General features: G+C 41.8%; 1 protein-coding gene across 1 annotated transcript; it reads left to right on the plus strand.

Annotated features, from left to right (window-relative positions):
• The first annotated feature begins 1,036 nt into the window (after positions 1–1,036).
• On the plus strand, positions 1,037–15,552 carry snx27a (sorting nexin 27a). Its single transcript, XM_080863628.1, has 13 exons — positions 1,037–1,461; positions 4,375–4,600; positions 5,032–5,224; positions 5,466–5,530; positions 6,247–6,351; positions 6,448–6,526; positions 6,811–6,974; positions 8,430–8,519; positions 9,200–9,349; positions 10,016–10,144; positions 10,409–10,468; positions 10,643–10,691; positions 11,156–15,552. Exons 1-13 carry the CDS (start codon positions 1,151–1,153, stop codon positions 11,224–11,226), a joined length of 1,692 nt encoding a protein of 563 aa, XP_080719754.1. The 5' UTR covers positions 1,037–1,150; the 3' UTR covers positions 11,227–15,552.
• The last annotated feature ends 407 nt before the right edge of the window (positions 15,553–15,959 follow it).

The following is a 15,959-nucleotide window of genomic DNA, read 5'->3' on the forward strand; positions in this document are numbered from 1 at the left end:
AGCTACAACAGCATTTAATAAAAAGAATATCAGTCAAAGCAGTCAAACATGGTGGTGGTAGCATGGCAGTCTGGGGTGATTTGCTGCTTCAGGACCTGGACGATTTGCTGTAATTGATGCAATGAATTCTGCTCACTACCAGTAAATCCTGAGGGAGAATGTCCAGCCATCAGATCATGCTCTGAAGTGCAGCTGGGTTTTGCAGCAGGACAATCATAAAACACACCAACAAGTTCAGCTCTGAATGGCTCAAAAAGGACAAAATTGAGATTTTGGAGTGGCCTAGTCTCAACTTAAAACCATTTGAGATGCTTTGGCATGACTTTAAACGGGTCGTTTAAGCTCACAAACCCTCCAATGTGGGTGAATAAAAACATTTCTGCAAAGAAGAGTGGACAGATTGGACTCCAATCCAATGCTTTTGTGAAAGACTCACAAAATTGCAGTTCTTGCTACCAAGGGTGGCAAAACCAGGTATTAGGTTTAGGGGGTGAGTGCAGGGTAAGGTAGGTGTGTTTATTTTTTCTGGTAATAAATGAAATAATTATTTAAAACTTGCATTTTGTGTCTACTCGAGGTTATCTGTAATATTAAAATAATAGAAGAAATCAGAAAAAAGCTAAATATTTTTACAGCACTATATGTGTACATGTCTGATAAAATGCTGTACGTATTTATAATTATAATGTCTTTATTTCTGGATTCCTCTGTAGAATCATAACTAAAATTGTGGGAAAAAAATACATTTATATTTCTCAATAGTGGTTGGGTCCAGTGCCTCTCATCCTTTAACTCCTGCCGTTTGCAAAGTTTGCAGCATCATTTAAATGCAATCACTGGCACTCTTTGTCTGTTAAGATAAAACAGAAAGGGTTTAGTAGAAAATAAAGGGATTAAGAATGCGTTTTAATCAACAACGACATTGTTTCATTCAATGCGTTGAATGGAAACGAGAGTAAACAACACACTTTCGGTGACGCCTCCGGCAGGTCACGTTGCATGGCCGTGTCCCGTGACGCTGCCAGGGGGCGGGTTATCACCAACAGAGTCGGTCTGTGGAGCTAACCTCACAGAGAGGATCGGAGCCCGAGTGTTGTTTTGAATTTGCTGGAAGACGCCGATTTGGAGAGGGGTAGTGCCTGTGAATAAGATGGCGGATGTAGGAGGCGATGAAACTCGGCCCGTTCTCCCTTCGGCATCCCGTAACGGTCCGGTTGTCGGTTCGTCGGCTGGCACCGCGGGCCACGGCGCAGCAATGGTCACATCGGGACCGCGGATGGTCAGGATCGTCAAGTCGGAGTCCGGCTACGGGTTTAATGTCCGCGGTCAAGTGAGCGAAGGAGGACAGCTTCGGAGCATCAACGGGGAGCTGTACGCCCCTCTTCAGCATGTCAGCGCTGTTTTACCCGGAGGTGCTGCGGACCGAGCCGGGATAGTGAAGGGTGACAGGATCCTGGAGGTGTAAGTCAGCTTCTGTCCCTTCCAGTTAGGACGCGGAGTTAGCAATTGGAGCTAGCTACCCAGTTTAGCCTGTGTGGATCCAGTTTCAAGCATGTGTTATTCCGTCTTCGAGGTTTGCTTCTTGTTGCCATTAAAGTAACTCACTAGTTTATTAATTATTCAGCTTTGGAGCGTTTTGACCTGAGTAAATATTTAAGGCTTTAGCTCCGGTGAGATAACTAGAAAGCTAACCAGCTTACATAAGTTGGACAACAGCCTGTGCATGTTGATTAGCTGTAGCTCGCTAGCGAGCCAGGTAGCTAATGTGTTTGGCTAGCTCCTTGCTCAGTGTCAGCTCCAGCGGGAGATGTAGGACGACATTTAGACGACAGTCCACTTTCCACTGCGTTGTCATATGCATAATAGTGTTGATATGTGTTCTTAGCCTGTGAAATGACAGAGGATGGCAGTGTTGTCACTCAAATTCAGCATCATATGACAGGAGTGTGTGGTCTTACTTGCTTTCACTAGCTAGCATTCGCACCAGCCGTGCTGTTTACATGGGAAGTTTGAGGTGCTTTCTATTGATTTTTAGGGTTTGCTTTTGTTCTATCGCTATATGTAACCTCGAGTGGGTTTGATATACGTGAAGAGATCATTTTAGAAGTGCTTTTATGTTATCTATCGTGCCAGCATTCGTCAAGTCTGCTTTCAAGTCTCTTTCCATTTATCAGCGTTCGGTGAAACACTGCTTCCCTTTGAGTCATAGCTGGCATTTAAATGTAACAGGAAATGTGTCCATACACAGAACCTGTAATAATGTCAGCCAAGTGAACAAATCTACAAGCAGGAATGTAAAGCCCTGGCCTTCAGTAAAACCTGAAGTGTTAATGGTAATAGAGCAGTTCTTACAAACTTTTTTGCTTACGTTTAAAATCAGTGTTTAGTTAGTGTGAGTAGTGTTGATGTCACTTGACAGTGGAGCAATAAAGCTGACTTAGAAAAAGGAAGAACAGAAACGGTAAAGAAGGAACACTGCTCTCACTTCCATCTGCTGAGGCATCAGCATGTTGTTTTCCGTTGGGTTTTTTTTACTCATTAGTTCTTTCTGCTGTCATATGATAGATGCAATACTTATCATGTGACCTGTTAACCCGTTTGACCATTTTGCAAAAAAAAAAGCCTCATAACTAGACTTCAGCCGGTTAAATATGTTAGTTGTCAGCATTTTACTTAGCAAACAAAGAAAGCCAGCAATGTACTTTATTTACAGTAAGCAGCTCAGGTGGTGTTTCTTGTCTGAGTGTATCACTACTGCCTGAGTGAGCATAGTTGTTTTTTTTTCATGATTTCCTTAAAAGACAAGAAAAAGGGGAAACAAATAAAAATGACCTTGCTTTGCCCTTGTGTGTGTTTTTAGAAGATAATGCTGTGTTCAGTAAAGTTCAACTTGTAAAACATTATATAACCAGGAAGTGAAACTAGTGATCGACAACCTCTTTTGCAAGAGCATCCTGGGCCCACATAAGCACCGTTAACCTGGTACGGTTTTCTGAGGTGGGAGAAACCAGAGCAGCTGGGGAAAAACCCACAGAATCATGGGCAGAACATGAAAACTCCCCACAGGTTTGAACCCATGACTCTGTACTCAGAGTGTAAACCACTGTGCCTCCCAGCTGCCAAATTAGGGGATCAGTTGACTGTTAATCAGTGAGCTTTTATCAGTTTTCACCAGCGACTTTATTTTACAGTAAAGAGTAACAAGTGGAATGGCTGATAAAAAATATAATTAATAACAGTAAAAGCCTGCAAGACACACATATCTGCTCGCATATAATTATTTTATATTATTATTTCTTTATTATTGTTAGTATTATTTTTAGCTCTGAGTAATATTTCATCAAACAGTTTCACTAAGCAATTAAAAGTATTAATACTGTTTTTATTTCTGCCTTAGCCAAATTTACATTGTAGTCATGACGACAGTTTCACCCTTTTGGTTCTGTCCCACCCTTAATTTGGCTTTTCACTCAAACAACTCAGATTAGCTCCCCCCCATCACCCCACTCCAAATCTTCTTCTGTTAACTATTATGTACACCCCTTCTTTTTCTGTATGTTTAACTTCCTATTTTAAGTCAGTGACACTACACAGATAAATGCTACGTCTAACATGGCAATCAATGGGCAGGCCTACGCCTACACTTTTCTTCGCCCCCTCCTTTTCAGTGTCTGTCCCACAGTTTCTCATTGGAAGATTAGCAAAGACACCTGATGCTTGTGCCATCTGCTCTCAGCGAAGTCAAAAAGGCACCAGGAGAAAAAGGACATGGGAGCCAACCTAATTGCTTAAGCCTCACAGCCTTGTGTTAGTAAATGGGGAACAATGGGCTAATATTACCAGACAGTATGTTAGGACAGTGCGTACATTAGCAGCTAAAAGAGTACCAGTTTTATTCGAATGATGTATAGATTATACTGTGTTACTGTAATCCCAGCTGCATTGATCTGTAGCAGTAGTGACTGCATTAAGTGCATCAGTTATCAGCTGCGACATAACCAGCCCGCACCAAGTGCAGTTTATCTATCAGTGTGGTCGTTTCTCACATTCCAAATCCCTTCGGTCAAAGCTTTTTTTAAAGTTTGTTTTGTACCAGTCTAGCTTTAAATTTAACTGCTTATAATAGTGACAGGTCCTTTTTTTCTTTTGGAAGATGCATTGATTTATTGTATAGAATTGGAATCTGGAGAGAGTTTAATATCTCTCCAGAGGTATTTTTAAATGCTTTGAATTGTATCCGTCATTCCCTTTTTTGTAGAGAGTTGAATGAACTTCCAATTCAAATATAGTCTGAATGTGTGAGAACAAGTCAGAGCTGCTTGTTCCTCCCCTTTGCCTCATGTTTCTCCTGCGCTCTTTCTCTCTTTTTTCTAGTAATGGCGTGAACGTGGAAGGTGCAACTCATAAGCAGGTGGTGGACCTGATCCGTGCTGGGGAGAAGGAGCTGGTTCTGGCTGTGCTGTCTGTTCCACCTCAGGAGGCTGACGGTTTGGAAGGAGGAGAGGAAGTCCAGCCCAACTACGACTACAGTGACAAGCAGGCCGTGCCCATTTCTATTCCCACATACAAGCACGTAGAACAGCACTCCGAGAGGTTTGTGGTAAGTGCTGATTTGACAGTTGACATGTTTCCGCCTGGGACTGGGCTTCTCTGGAAGGGTGGAGAGGGCGGCCACGAGTGTGTGTGTTTGCCTGATTTTTAAAATACTTTTGGACCTGTCCGTCTTCAGTTTTAAGTGGAATAACATGTTTGAGCTTAAGCGTTCGATCTAAAGACAGTTCTTAAAGATCTTTCAACCCATCTCACCTCAGGAGGTGGTCCGTCCTCCCAAGGCAGCTGTAGAGGCAACACTGTTACCTTAAATTCTTTCTTGAAAAAAACAAAACAGAAGAAACGGCTTCCTGTGGTTGCTCTAAACATGTTTTTTAATGCTGTGGTAGAAAGAAAACTTTTAACCCTCTGATGCAATCATTTCCTTCTCTCGGTCTTCTCTAAAGTTGCTTCATGTTTTGTTTTTTTTAATGCATCTAGGTATACAATGTGTATATGTCAGGGAGGCAGCTGTGTTCAAAACGCTATCGTGAGTTTGCCATCCTGCACCAGAACCTGAAAAGGGAATTCTCCAACTTCAACTTCCCAAAGCTTCCTGGTAAATGGCCCTTCTCCCTATCAGAACAGCAGCTGGATGCACGACGTAGAGGCTTGGAGGAATATCTCGAGCGAGGTAAGATGATTTGGACAGATCACTAGCTCTTCTGTCCCAGAAGAATTAAATGTATTTAAATATTGAATATGTAGTTAGGATGGAAAATACACCATGCACCCACTGTTATTAGTTTTCTAAATTACACAGTAAATCTAAACACTGGATTCATAGTGTTATTTAGCTGCCCTTTGTTTATTTTATTTACCTTGATTTAATATATTGCTCGCCATTTTTCTTTTCCCTTCCTATTCGTCTCTAGTGTGCTCTGTGCGGGTGATTGGGGAGAGTGACATCATGCAGGAGTTTCTCTCGGAATCAGATGAGGTATGCATCTCGTGCATTATTGTTGTAGCAATGCGACTTTTTATTCTGGGTGTTGAAATATTGTGGGTTGAACTTTCTTTTCCTACCAAACTGTTAGGACTTGTGACTTTCTGAATTGGCATAGTGCTCAACAGTCCATTTTTTGTTTATTATATTATATTATATTATATTATCAGATATGTACTATCTTAGTTAGAGATTTAATTTCCGAAGATGTTATTGTTTGTATTCCATAATTATAGGAATTCAAACTCAAAAATGGAGGGGGGGTTTCAGCATTGGATCTGACTCCAAGTCTCTTAAGCTGTATTTAAACTGTTCTGGCCCATTTTGAGAATCATTTAGTATCATTTAGCTTTCACTGGTTAAAGGGAGCTTAGTTGAGAGCTGTGTTGGCCAGTGACGCAGGCTGGAAATTGGTTACCTTGCTGGTGTTTTAAGGAAGTGCAGCAGCAAAACAAATACCAATACACTGATGTAATCCCACATTTAAAGAAGCGCAATTTGGGGGATTAAGACTTCTTGCCGATTGTAAGTCTTGTTTGGCTATGGCTTGTTGGTTTTTTGTTTGTGTTTTTTAATCCACAAGTACTTAGTGGTAACTTAGAACAAACAAAGGCTTGCATATTCAAACAAGCACGTACAAAGCCTCATTAATCCACTGGGGTAAACACAGCTCTACAGCTGTTCTCATTCTGTTTGGCTTCACTGTACAGAACTACAACGGCGTGTCAGATGTAGAACTGCGGATAGCCCTACCAGACAAGACCACCATCTCCGTCAGAGTCCGTAAGAACAGTACCACAGACCAGGTGTATCAGGTAAGACCACTCCCAGTTGTACAGCTATATTGTACAATATTTTCCATCAGTGTTTTTTTCCCCACAACTAACTGATGTTGTGTTGATCTTCTGTAGGCATTAGTGATGAAGGTTGGGATGGACAGTATTATGGCGAGCTACTTTGCTCTGTTTGAAGTTATCAACCACTCCTTTGGTAAGAGCTGCACGTGTGTTTGTTGCACTTCACACGGAAAGATGTCTGACCTTTTTTTCACATTCTCTCCTGTTTAATTTGCACATCCTGTTTCGGGGGTTTATGACATGACCACTAAAAATAAATAAAACCCTCTGAATTTAAATCACTGGGCCTCTGGGTATATGAGTAATCATGGGCAGCAAGGGCATGTATTTTGGTATAGGTTACTAGTATGTTGGGGGGTTTTTTAAGTAACAAACCCCGTTCATCACCCTTCTCCTTCTACTCGGTTTTTGTTGCAGTGCGGAAGCTGGCGCCTAACGAGTTTCCCCACAAGCTATATGTGCAGAACTACACGTCGGCCGTCCCGGGGACCTGCTTAGCACTCCGCAAATGGTTGTTCAGCTTCCAGGAGGAGGAGTTGCTCAGAGACAATCCGCTGGCACTGCACTACTGCTTTCACCAGGTAATAACAGTAATTGGATTCCTCTTGCCGTGGATTTCGGGGAGCTGAACACAGTGATTTGATTCAGAGTTTATTCTTCTGAGCTGAAAATGCTTAAACATATTGAGGGAAAGTTGGTCAATTACACTGCTGATTTACACTAAACTGATCATACTGGTCTCAGTGGCTTCATAGTGTAGTGGTTTACACATTGGCCTAACGAGCAAAAGATCCCTGGATCAGTCCTGACATGCAGGGAATGTTCAGGGCCAGACTTGAGCCTGGATCCCTGCTGCAGCCTTTAGCATAAAGGTCACTTGCTCAACCAGGTGAGCTACTGTGGCACCTGCTAGCTGCTTTCTCACTTTGTGATGACTGAATTATTTCTAGCTTAGGAGTATTTTCTGTTATAATTCTGGACACAAACTATAACAGAAACCTTTACCTATAATGTCACCCTAATAAAAGAGCGCTTGGAGATATCATACTTCTTCCGAGGCTGAAAAATTCCCTTCACAAGATGGGTGAATGGAGTCTCTGTCTTTTTTCCTTTTCCTGAGGACATCAAGATGATCCCCAGGTTCTTCTTCTTTCAGCTAAATATGCGTTTATGGAGATACGATGTGAAATGTCCATTTTTGCCTTGTCTTACAATGTTATTAAAATGTCTGGATCCAGATCTGGGTCGACACCCAAAGTTAATAATTTCTCAGCTGGTCAAAGCCCCACCTCGGGTCAGTTTTCATGCAAATACATCCACAAAAACCTCCAGTTTTTCAAGTAGAAGAGGTGAACTTGAGAAAAATACTCCTCATTTAAATTCACTAAAATTAGCTTCAGTACCCACCTACAGGCTGTCCACTGACCAGTAAAGGTCACTAGCTGAAGCATGATAAGCATGCAAAGTTCAGCAGTGACCCATTAAAGCGTGCCTCATGAAAAAGAATCACACCAGTGTGTGCGAACCTGCAATAACTCCATGACTTTTGTGGGGTTTGTCCAAGGGGGCAAAGCTGGGAACACAATGGTGACATATCACCCACTAAGCTGGTAAAGATTGTTATATCAGTGAAAAGCTGTTTTTTACACACACAGTTATGAAGTACACTTTCATTTATTTGTACCTGGCAAATATAACTCTAATATTCTCACACTCTCAGAAGACAGCTGAGAGAGAGGCTGAACAGTTGGTGCACAGCTGCCTGCTGCAGCCAGAAATGACGCTGTGAGACGAGAGTGAACCAAAGCATTAAAGTTATGGGCTAGGAGGCTGAAAGTCATTCAATAAAATATATAGAAATGCATTGTGACTGCCTAAAAATGCACATACGTAATTTTTACGGTCATTGTTTGAATTTTCTCACACAAGGGAGAATGCCTTCATGATGAATGGCCTTAATGTATATATGTGTTTATATTTTATGACCTTAAATGATAAATGTTGTGTCTCCCCATCCCCTCTCCCTGTTCGTGTAGGCACTGGATGATGTGAAGAAGGGATTCATAAAAACAGAGGACAAATCCTACCAGCTGCAGAAACTGGCAGAGCAGCGCAAGATGGCCACGGTCAGTACCACAGACCAGTCTTTGTTCAGGAAGGGGATTGGAATAAGTACACTTTGTGCCTGCTGACCAGCGCTATCACCAAAACACTACCAAATAAAAATGGACAGTCTCAGAAGCCTTTCACACTTCAGAATTCTTCCCTCTGTGGTGTAAAGAGAGATAAAGGAATTGGGTGTATTTGAATATTTGTTGAACATTAACTGAAAGTGGCATGTGTGTAAATTTGGATGACATTCGCAGCTATGTTACTGCTTTCACGCAGCATTTCTGAGGCTTTGAATGTCAGCCTTAGAAGGAAAAAGGTTCATTTATTTGTTCATTCACGTGTCGACAAGCAATCTAATAGCTCCAAATGTTAGGAAGTATTCAGCATGGTTTTCTAAACTTAAAACGAAATAAAAAGCAGAAAAATTACATATACTTTACTTGGATCTACAGCCGTGTTTGTATGACAGAGACACGTGGACGTGAGTGCAGTGTTATAGTTCATCCACATTGTGAGTCAGTCTTCACAGCTCAAACTGCAAGCTCTTCTGAGACCGTCAGCTCAAATGTGTTAACAATAAAAAAACAGCATTGTCACATCAGTAATGAGATTTCTCATAAGTTAACTTCTTTCCTTAGTGTGTTCTGTGGAGGAAAATAAAGTTGACTGTTACTTTTCCTCTATAATACCGTAGTACCTGAGTCTATTGCGGACATGCGAGGGCTACAACGAGGTGGTCTTCCCCCACTGCTCTTGTGACTCCAGAAGGAAGGGCCACGTCATCACAGCGATCAGCATCAATCACTTCAAGTTGCATGCTTGCACTGAGGACGGCACGCTGGAGGTGAGCATTTAAATAGATAACGTTTTATATTTTTAAGCTAAACGTCAATGCAGTGCTCCCTCGCTAGTACGCGGTTCACCTTTTGCGGCCTCGCTGTTTCGCAGATTTTTTTTGGTGCAATTTTGCATGCTTTGTTTTTTTTTGTTTTTTGTTTTTTTACAGCGCATTGTGTTCTGCGTCCTGATTGGCTGTAGAGCATTGTCAGTCAATCTCGTGCCGTATCTCCTGCACAGTACAGAATGTCAAATTTACATACATCTTCGATCGCTAGCAGTGTGACTCTGAAGTGTTGTACTGTATGTTTGTAAGTTTTCTCCCCAACACGCAACACTGTCGACGAAATGTTGTCACCTTCGGGTGCCTTTGGTTTCATTCTATAATACTGGACTTATTTTTCTACAAGGTTTGAACTTTGAGAGTGTTTAAACAAGAGATAGAAATGTGAACATGTTCATGCCTGTCTGAGAAAAGTGTATAAAGTGTGTAGTGGGGTTTTTTACAGCCTTATAACATCTATAATTATTGTAAAAAATAAAGTTGGCTACTTCGCGGATTTCACTTATTGCGGGTTATTTTTAGAACGCAACTCCCGCGATAAACGAGGGACCACTGTATAGATTTCTGTGCATGGAGCTTAACTTCTATCATCTCTTGTTTCTCTCTCAGAACCAGGTAATAGCTTTTGAGTGGGGAGAGATGCAGCGCTGGGACACGGACGAGGAGGGGATGGCTTTCTGCTTTGAGTATGCCAGAGGAGAAAAGAAACCTCGCTGGGTCAAGATCTTCACTCCGTATGTAAGTGTACACTCAAGTGTGCCATTCTCTGGTTTTTTTGTTGTGTTAGCAGCTTTTAGAGTGACACACCTTGATGGGAACAAACGCTTAATAAATAGGAAAATCCCCGATTTATTAATCAACCCACTTTCCTTCACGTGTAATAAAATCTTTAGTAATGAGAAGCAGGAAAAGTAAACAGAAACATGACTTTTACACAGTGACTCTCCTAATTGTGGTGTATTAGAAGCCTGGATTACAATAACGTCTACTTTTTCCTCCCAGTTCAACTACATGCACGAGTGCTTTGAGCGGATCTTTTGTGAGCTGAAGTGGAGGAAACAGGTAAGAACCACTCCTTTCCTCTTTCATTCTGGGAAGCATGCAACTCTATGCCAGCTTCGGTTTTCTAAACATAGCCTGTTCTTGTATTCTATTTAAATCCAGGAGCCTTTCTTTAGTCTTTGCTTTAAAATGATTAGTCTTATATTTCTGGTGTATTGATTTCTTTGCTCCCAGGTTGAGGAAGAAGCGTCTGATAAAGACAACAAAAACTGCAGCAACAACGGTAAGCAGTAAGCGTTTGTTTGTGCTCCTTTTTGCCCTCAATTCAAAGAGATAAACAGCATCACTGAAAGATTAGAGCCTCCAATTTGATCAGAGGCAAATCATAAAGAAATTTGCATTCAGATCTGGTACAGAGTTATGTTTTGATTGATGGCACACATCAGGCGGCATGAATTATGCAAAAAACAAAGGAATCCAATATGACAGAAGTTAAAATGTCAAGGGCAGGGATAAGATTTAATGCATGCTTTTATTTTTGTGCATTATGGTAAAAGTTTACGTGAAATGTAATGAAATATGGACAAGAGACCACAAAGGCAGGAGGATAACAGACAGCTGAGGCCTGAGAAAGCTGAGGACATTCAGATAAGAGGCCTTCAGGATGCTGCACGGGGACTGTGCAGTAATTAATTCACACCGTCTTCAAACTTCCTCCTATTCTGAATCGTCTTATCTATGTTGCAGAGTTTCTGCCTCCTCTGGAGACGCAGCAGAAGGGATGGCGCCACCTAGGGGGAGAGATTGCAACTTCCTAAAGCCGTCACTTGTCATCACTTGAACTAAAACTGGTCCACTTGCATCATCACAGCCACCCCAGAGAGAGCCCATCGACAAACACAGTACTGAGTGACAGACTCGAGGCGAACCCTGCCCCAAAAACAAACTGGAAGTGACCGACTTGGGAAATTGGATTATTAACACTTGCCGAACCCAGGGGGACACACACATGTAGACACACACATGAAAACAGTAGGAAGAGCATCGAAAGAAGATAAACAAGAGCAAACTTTCACGTCACTTATTAGATCCTCCATAGTGTAACTGTTGTTTTCCTCCATGCATCTGCCCCATGATGTGAGGCAAGACATGAGAGAATTCTCACCACAGCGTGTGATTGGTCAGGGTCACCACAGCGCGAAGGGAGCGCCGCAGTGAAACGCCGCTTGTCGAGAGAGCTGACAGTCCAGAATTGAGGTTGCGACGTTCGGTTTTTCCAACAGGACCCATCCAGATCCCGCGGCGGTGACCTTGTCTGCTGAACTGAGCTGAGATGAAAATAATAATGGAGGGAAACAGAAAAAAGTTCGGTGGTTCTTTCACGGTTGTGATAAAGGACGAAAGTAAAATCATCCTTTACGCCGATGCTGGACATTAACACAGAAGTTGTGTTTTATGTCTCTGGAGTCCTCTGTTTCATCAGAAATCATAAACGGCACAAATGTAACTACATGAAACGGATGTTGAGAGAATGTGTTTGTAATTATTTGTATGTTTAACAATCTTCTGATAAAATATAGATTAATATAAGAGCTGTAATAACTGGTTTCTTGAGATAACACAGTGAAACGCTAACTGAATTTCATTCGAGATGCTATAACTAATTTCCATTTTTCACCTTGACTACAGAGCAACATCTGTTGGCAGTCAGCCCGTTAATGTTAGTATGGCTACCCCCCCCCCCCAGTGTGTGTTTTGTTGTGGTGAATTTTGCAGGGCTTGGAAGCTGAGGAGAGGAGGCGTTCTCATTTTTAGCTCTGTGCAGGAGTAATTTCTGGAACAAAAGGTTGACGGGCCAAAGCGTTTGTTTGTTTGTTTTAAATTTCACACCTTTATATGTGGGCTGTCTTGTCGACAGATTGTCAAGGCGAACAGGGAGTTTTGATTGTAATGCCTGCAGTTACCTGAGCAGGCAGCAGGGAGCAGCAGAGCATACATATGAGGAGTCTTCTCAGACTTTCCTAAAGACCGATGCCTCTGGCTCTGTAACTCACCCAAAAGTATCACTCCACTGCAATTTGTCCATTAACCAAGAGTCAGGAGGATAGATGGGGTGTGTGCACGTGTGCTGCAGAAAGTAGATGGTGCATAAGGTTGTGTGAGCCATCAGCATACATAGCAGTGCAGTCATCTGTCCCCCTCCTGCTGCACCTAAATGAATACAGTATTAGTTGTGTATGTGTCAATGTAATATAATATAATTTCGTGATTATTTTACAGTTCAGGTTTACTTGTGTTTCTCTTTATCTCTGTCAAAGTCGGATTTTACTCTTCTCTCACCTGAAATATGTAGAAAGCAGATTTACATGTTGACAAGAAAGAAAAATCACAGATTCTTTCCATACATGTATTGATTTAAGTTTTGTTTAATCTTACCAAGGGCTACTAGTTTATCTTGGCATTGGGTGGGGAAAAAAAAGCCAAAAAAACCCCTGAAACTGACACTAATTTTTGGAGCGCGGGTCCAAGTTTTCCTTTACGCTGAAGTTGAAATTAGTTGAAACAGTTCAAATTAGGTTTCGGCTATATAATTGTTCATTTTAGGCCTAGGTTTTAGCCGTATATTTGTTCTCAGTCGGTTACCTTGGGGCATGTTTGTGTGCTGTGCCAGAGTGTGTCCTCTGTGTTTATCATTGACATTGCTGATAAGCTTTTAGGCTCTGATTGGCCGCGTCTGATGAGCTGCCGGTGTCAGAGCCAGCAAATGAAGATGGGGGTTTTGTATCTGTACGACAGCAGAGACGCCAGACAGATGGAGACAAATGGGGAAGTGTCTCCTATTGTCTAGCAAACATTCCTTGCCGCTCACATGCTTTTTCAGCGTAGCGCACATACGCGCACCCCCCCACCCCCAATGCCACCAGTCCAGCTCCCTGCTACTCTCACAAAACTGTTGCAGCTGCACAAAATATTTTAATTGCAGCCCAATTGTTGCTTCTGAGCACAGGCCTCAGTTATACAGGAGTTTATAGAAATACATACCTCAGTGTAGTATCATGTTTGTTTGTTCTTTGCAACACATCACAAGTAGCTGGAATAAGAGGGGGGAAAAACTGCAATGCAGGATGGGCATTTTGACAGGCAGAGTAATAGGCAATTTAGAGATGGATGACATAAGAATCAAAGCTATTCAACCATGATGGGGTTTTTTTTTTTATTTATTTTGGGGTGGGGGGTATAAGCTAGATTGTGTGCTTGCGTGCAGGTTTGTCTGTCCTCTGCTCGTACTCTCTCCAGGTTGGTCTCCCGTCAGCGCAGGAGATGCGGTTGCCGTGGCAGCACCACGTTGTCTCCACACGCTCAGTGCAGCCTCTGTTCCTTTTATTCCTGTCAGCCAACTGACTCGGTCCTCCCAATAATGTATTCAAAGCGGTGTGTTTTTACTGTTTGATGTTTGTTCTCTGTCCCCGTGGCTCGTGCTGCTGTGAATAGGCTTTTAGAAAGCTGCTGTTTTCCCTGTGGTTTTTTTGTGTTTTTTGTTTAGTTGTTTTTTTGTTTTTTGTTTTTTTCCTTTTCTTTTCTCGCTGGTTCGGTTTGTCTTGTCTGCACCAGATGCCATCTTAAGCTCAGTCACGTCACAGGCAGGTGTGTGTACCCTGTGAGCTGTTGTCCGTTGGAGACGTTTCTTCTGCGAGCTAAATGTCATAGAAAGCAGCGCGTAGGTGACAGCTAAGAGATGAAGGGAATGTTAAGAAGCATGTCTTTGTACAGTCGATCTGTGTTACTTTCTGTTTGTCAGCGTATTTGCGGTGCCGTGGCCCACCTGGGCTTCAAAGTGAGTATTTAATTATGAAAATGAGATAAAATTTTCACACAGTGCTTAAGCTTTTAACATCCAGCAGGTCACCGGGGACCTGGTTGCGATTTATCTGCATGTTAAACGAGCACATTTCCAGAACCATTAACATTCAGATTAATCCTCATACGTCATTTTTGTCCTCACGGTTCTCCCAATCTGCTTTTTCCCCCGCCATTTGGCTATGCTGTTGTCCCCGTTGTCCTAGCACTAGGTCACCAGCAACCGGGGTGGATTGTAAGAGGTTAACAGATGATGTGAATGCAAACGTGGTGATGGCAGAATAAAAAATGTCCATGCGTGGACTGCACACGAGGGCTCAGAAAGTTTGTCTTCATCACTAACCAGCACTGAAACGCTCATCTACATTGTTGCTATAGTAACACATCAGTTTTCTGAGTCTTGTGTGCCAAATCAGTGCTGATTTTCATAACATCTTTCAGTGGCAGATAATATATGAAGGCCTGTTTGTTTGAACGCTGCAGCGTTTCGATTAATCTGTTTGAAGTTTTGATTTATTTTTTGTTTTTTTGACTTCGTCCAGAGGTTATGTTGGTGTCGTCAGCAGCATTTTTCTGTAAACTTGATGTCTTTGGACCTCTGGAATGCACATCTGGGTCAGAGCACATTAGCTGTAGGCTTGTCTGTTTTTAGCTGATGTGTCCTTCCTATGACTAATCTGAAGGGTGGATGTAATTGGTGTTCAAAAAGTGCTGGCCTCCATGTGATTAATTTCTCTTCATTGCTTACAGAGACGGGGGCTTTCCCATTGCAAGCTGACACCGACGTTGATTACAAATCTAAGCCTTGTTGCTATCTCCAGCATAACCTGTAAATAGCTGTTTTAAAAAGTAAAAGAATATTCTTCTGACAAAAAAATAATAATAATGCACTCTTGTTTCTCCAACTCAGAACTTTTTATTTATTTAAAAAAAAAAAGAAACTATAAAGATTGGGAAAATTATAGTGTACAATGTTAGAGCCACCAGTGATCTTTTTTTTGTGTGTGTGTGTTTGTGTGCGCGTGTGTGAGTGTGTGTCGAGGAGGGGAACGTTTGTGAAACACACAGAGAAAAGGTGTTTAAAAGAGAAGCGGTGTCTCATTTACTAAGTGTATAAAGACATTAACACCTGAGGCTTAAAAAAAAAGGAAAAATGGAGAGTTTTATATCTAAAATTATCCAGGAAGGTTTACTAACCAGTGTAAGAAAAAGAGAAAAGTTTTGAAAATGTTGTGTAGAGTAATAAATTGTAACAATATTTTAAATAAAGTTATATATTGGGAAAATATCCTATTGATCTGCTTTCTTTTACTCCCCTCAAAACGTACACTCATCAGCATCAACTGTGCCCCGCTGGTGCTGGCTTGGACCCCCTTCTTTTTCATGGCACAGTTTCAGTAAGGCGCTGGAAACATTCCTGACATGATAGCATCACACAGTTGCTTCAGATTTGCAGTAGCCTGAGCTATTGATACAAAGCAGGATGCATCCATGCTTTAATGTGTGTACCTAATTCTGATCCTACCATCTGAATGTCACAGAAGAAATCAAGGTTCAGCACACCAGACAACATTTTTCTAATCTTCTATTAGCCATCTGCTTCAAAGTTTGACATACCGTGCGTTCATAGATGCTATTCTGCGTACCTTGTTTGTATCACGTGGTTATTAGAGTTCCCGTTGCCTTCCTACTA

Source organism: Rhamphochromis sp. 'chilingali' (assembly GCF_963969265.1).
Source record: "Rhamphochromis sp. 'chilingali' genome assembly, chromosome: 17".
In the NCBI taxonomy this organism is placed as follows: Eukaryota; Metazoa; Chordata; class Actinopteri; order Cichliformes; family Cichlidae; genus Rhamphochromis; species Rhamphochromis sp. 'chilingali'.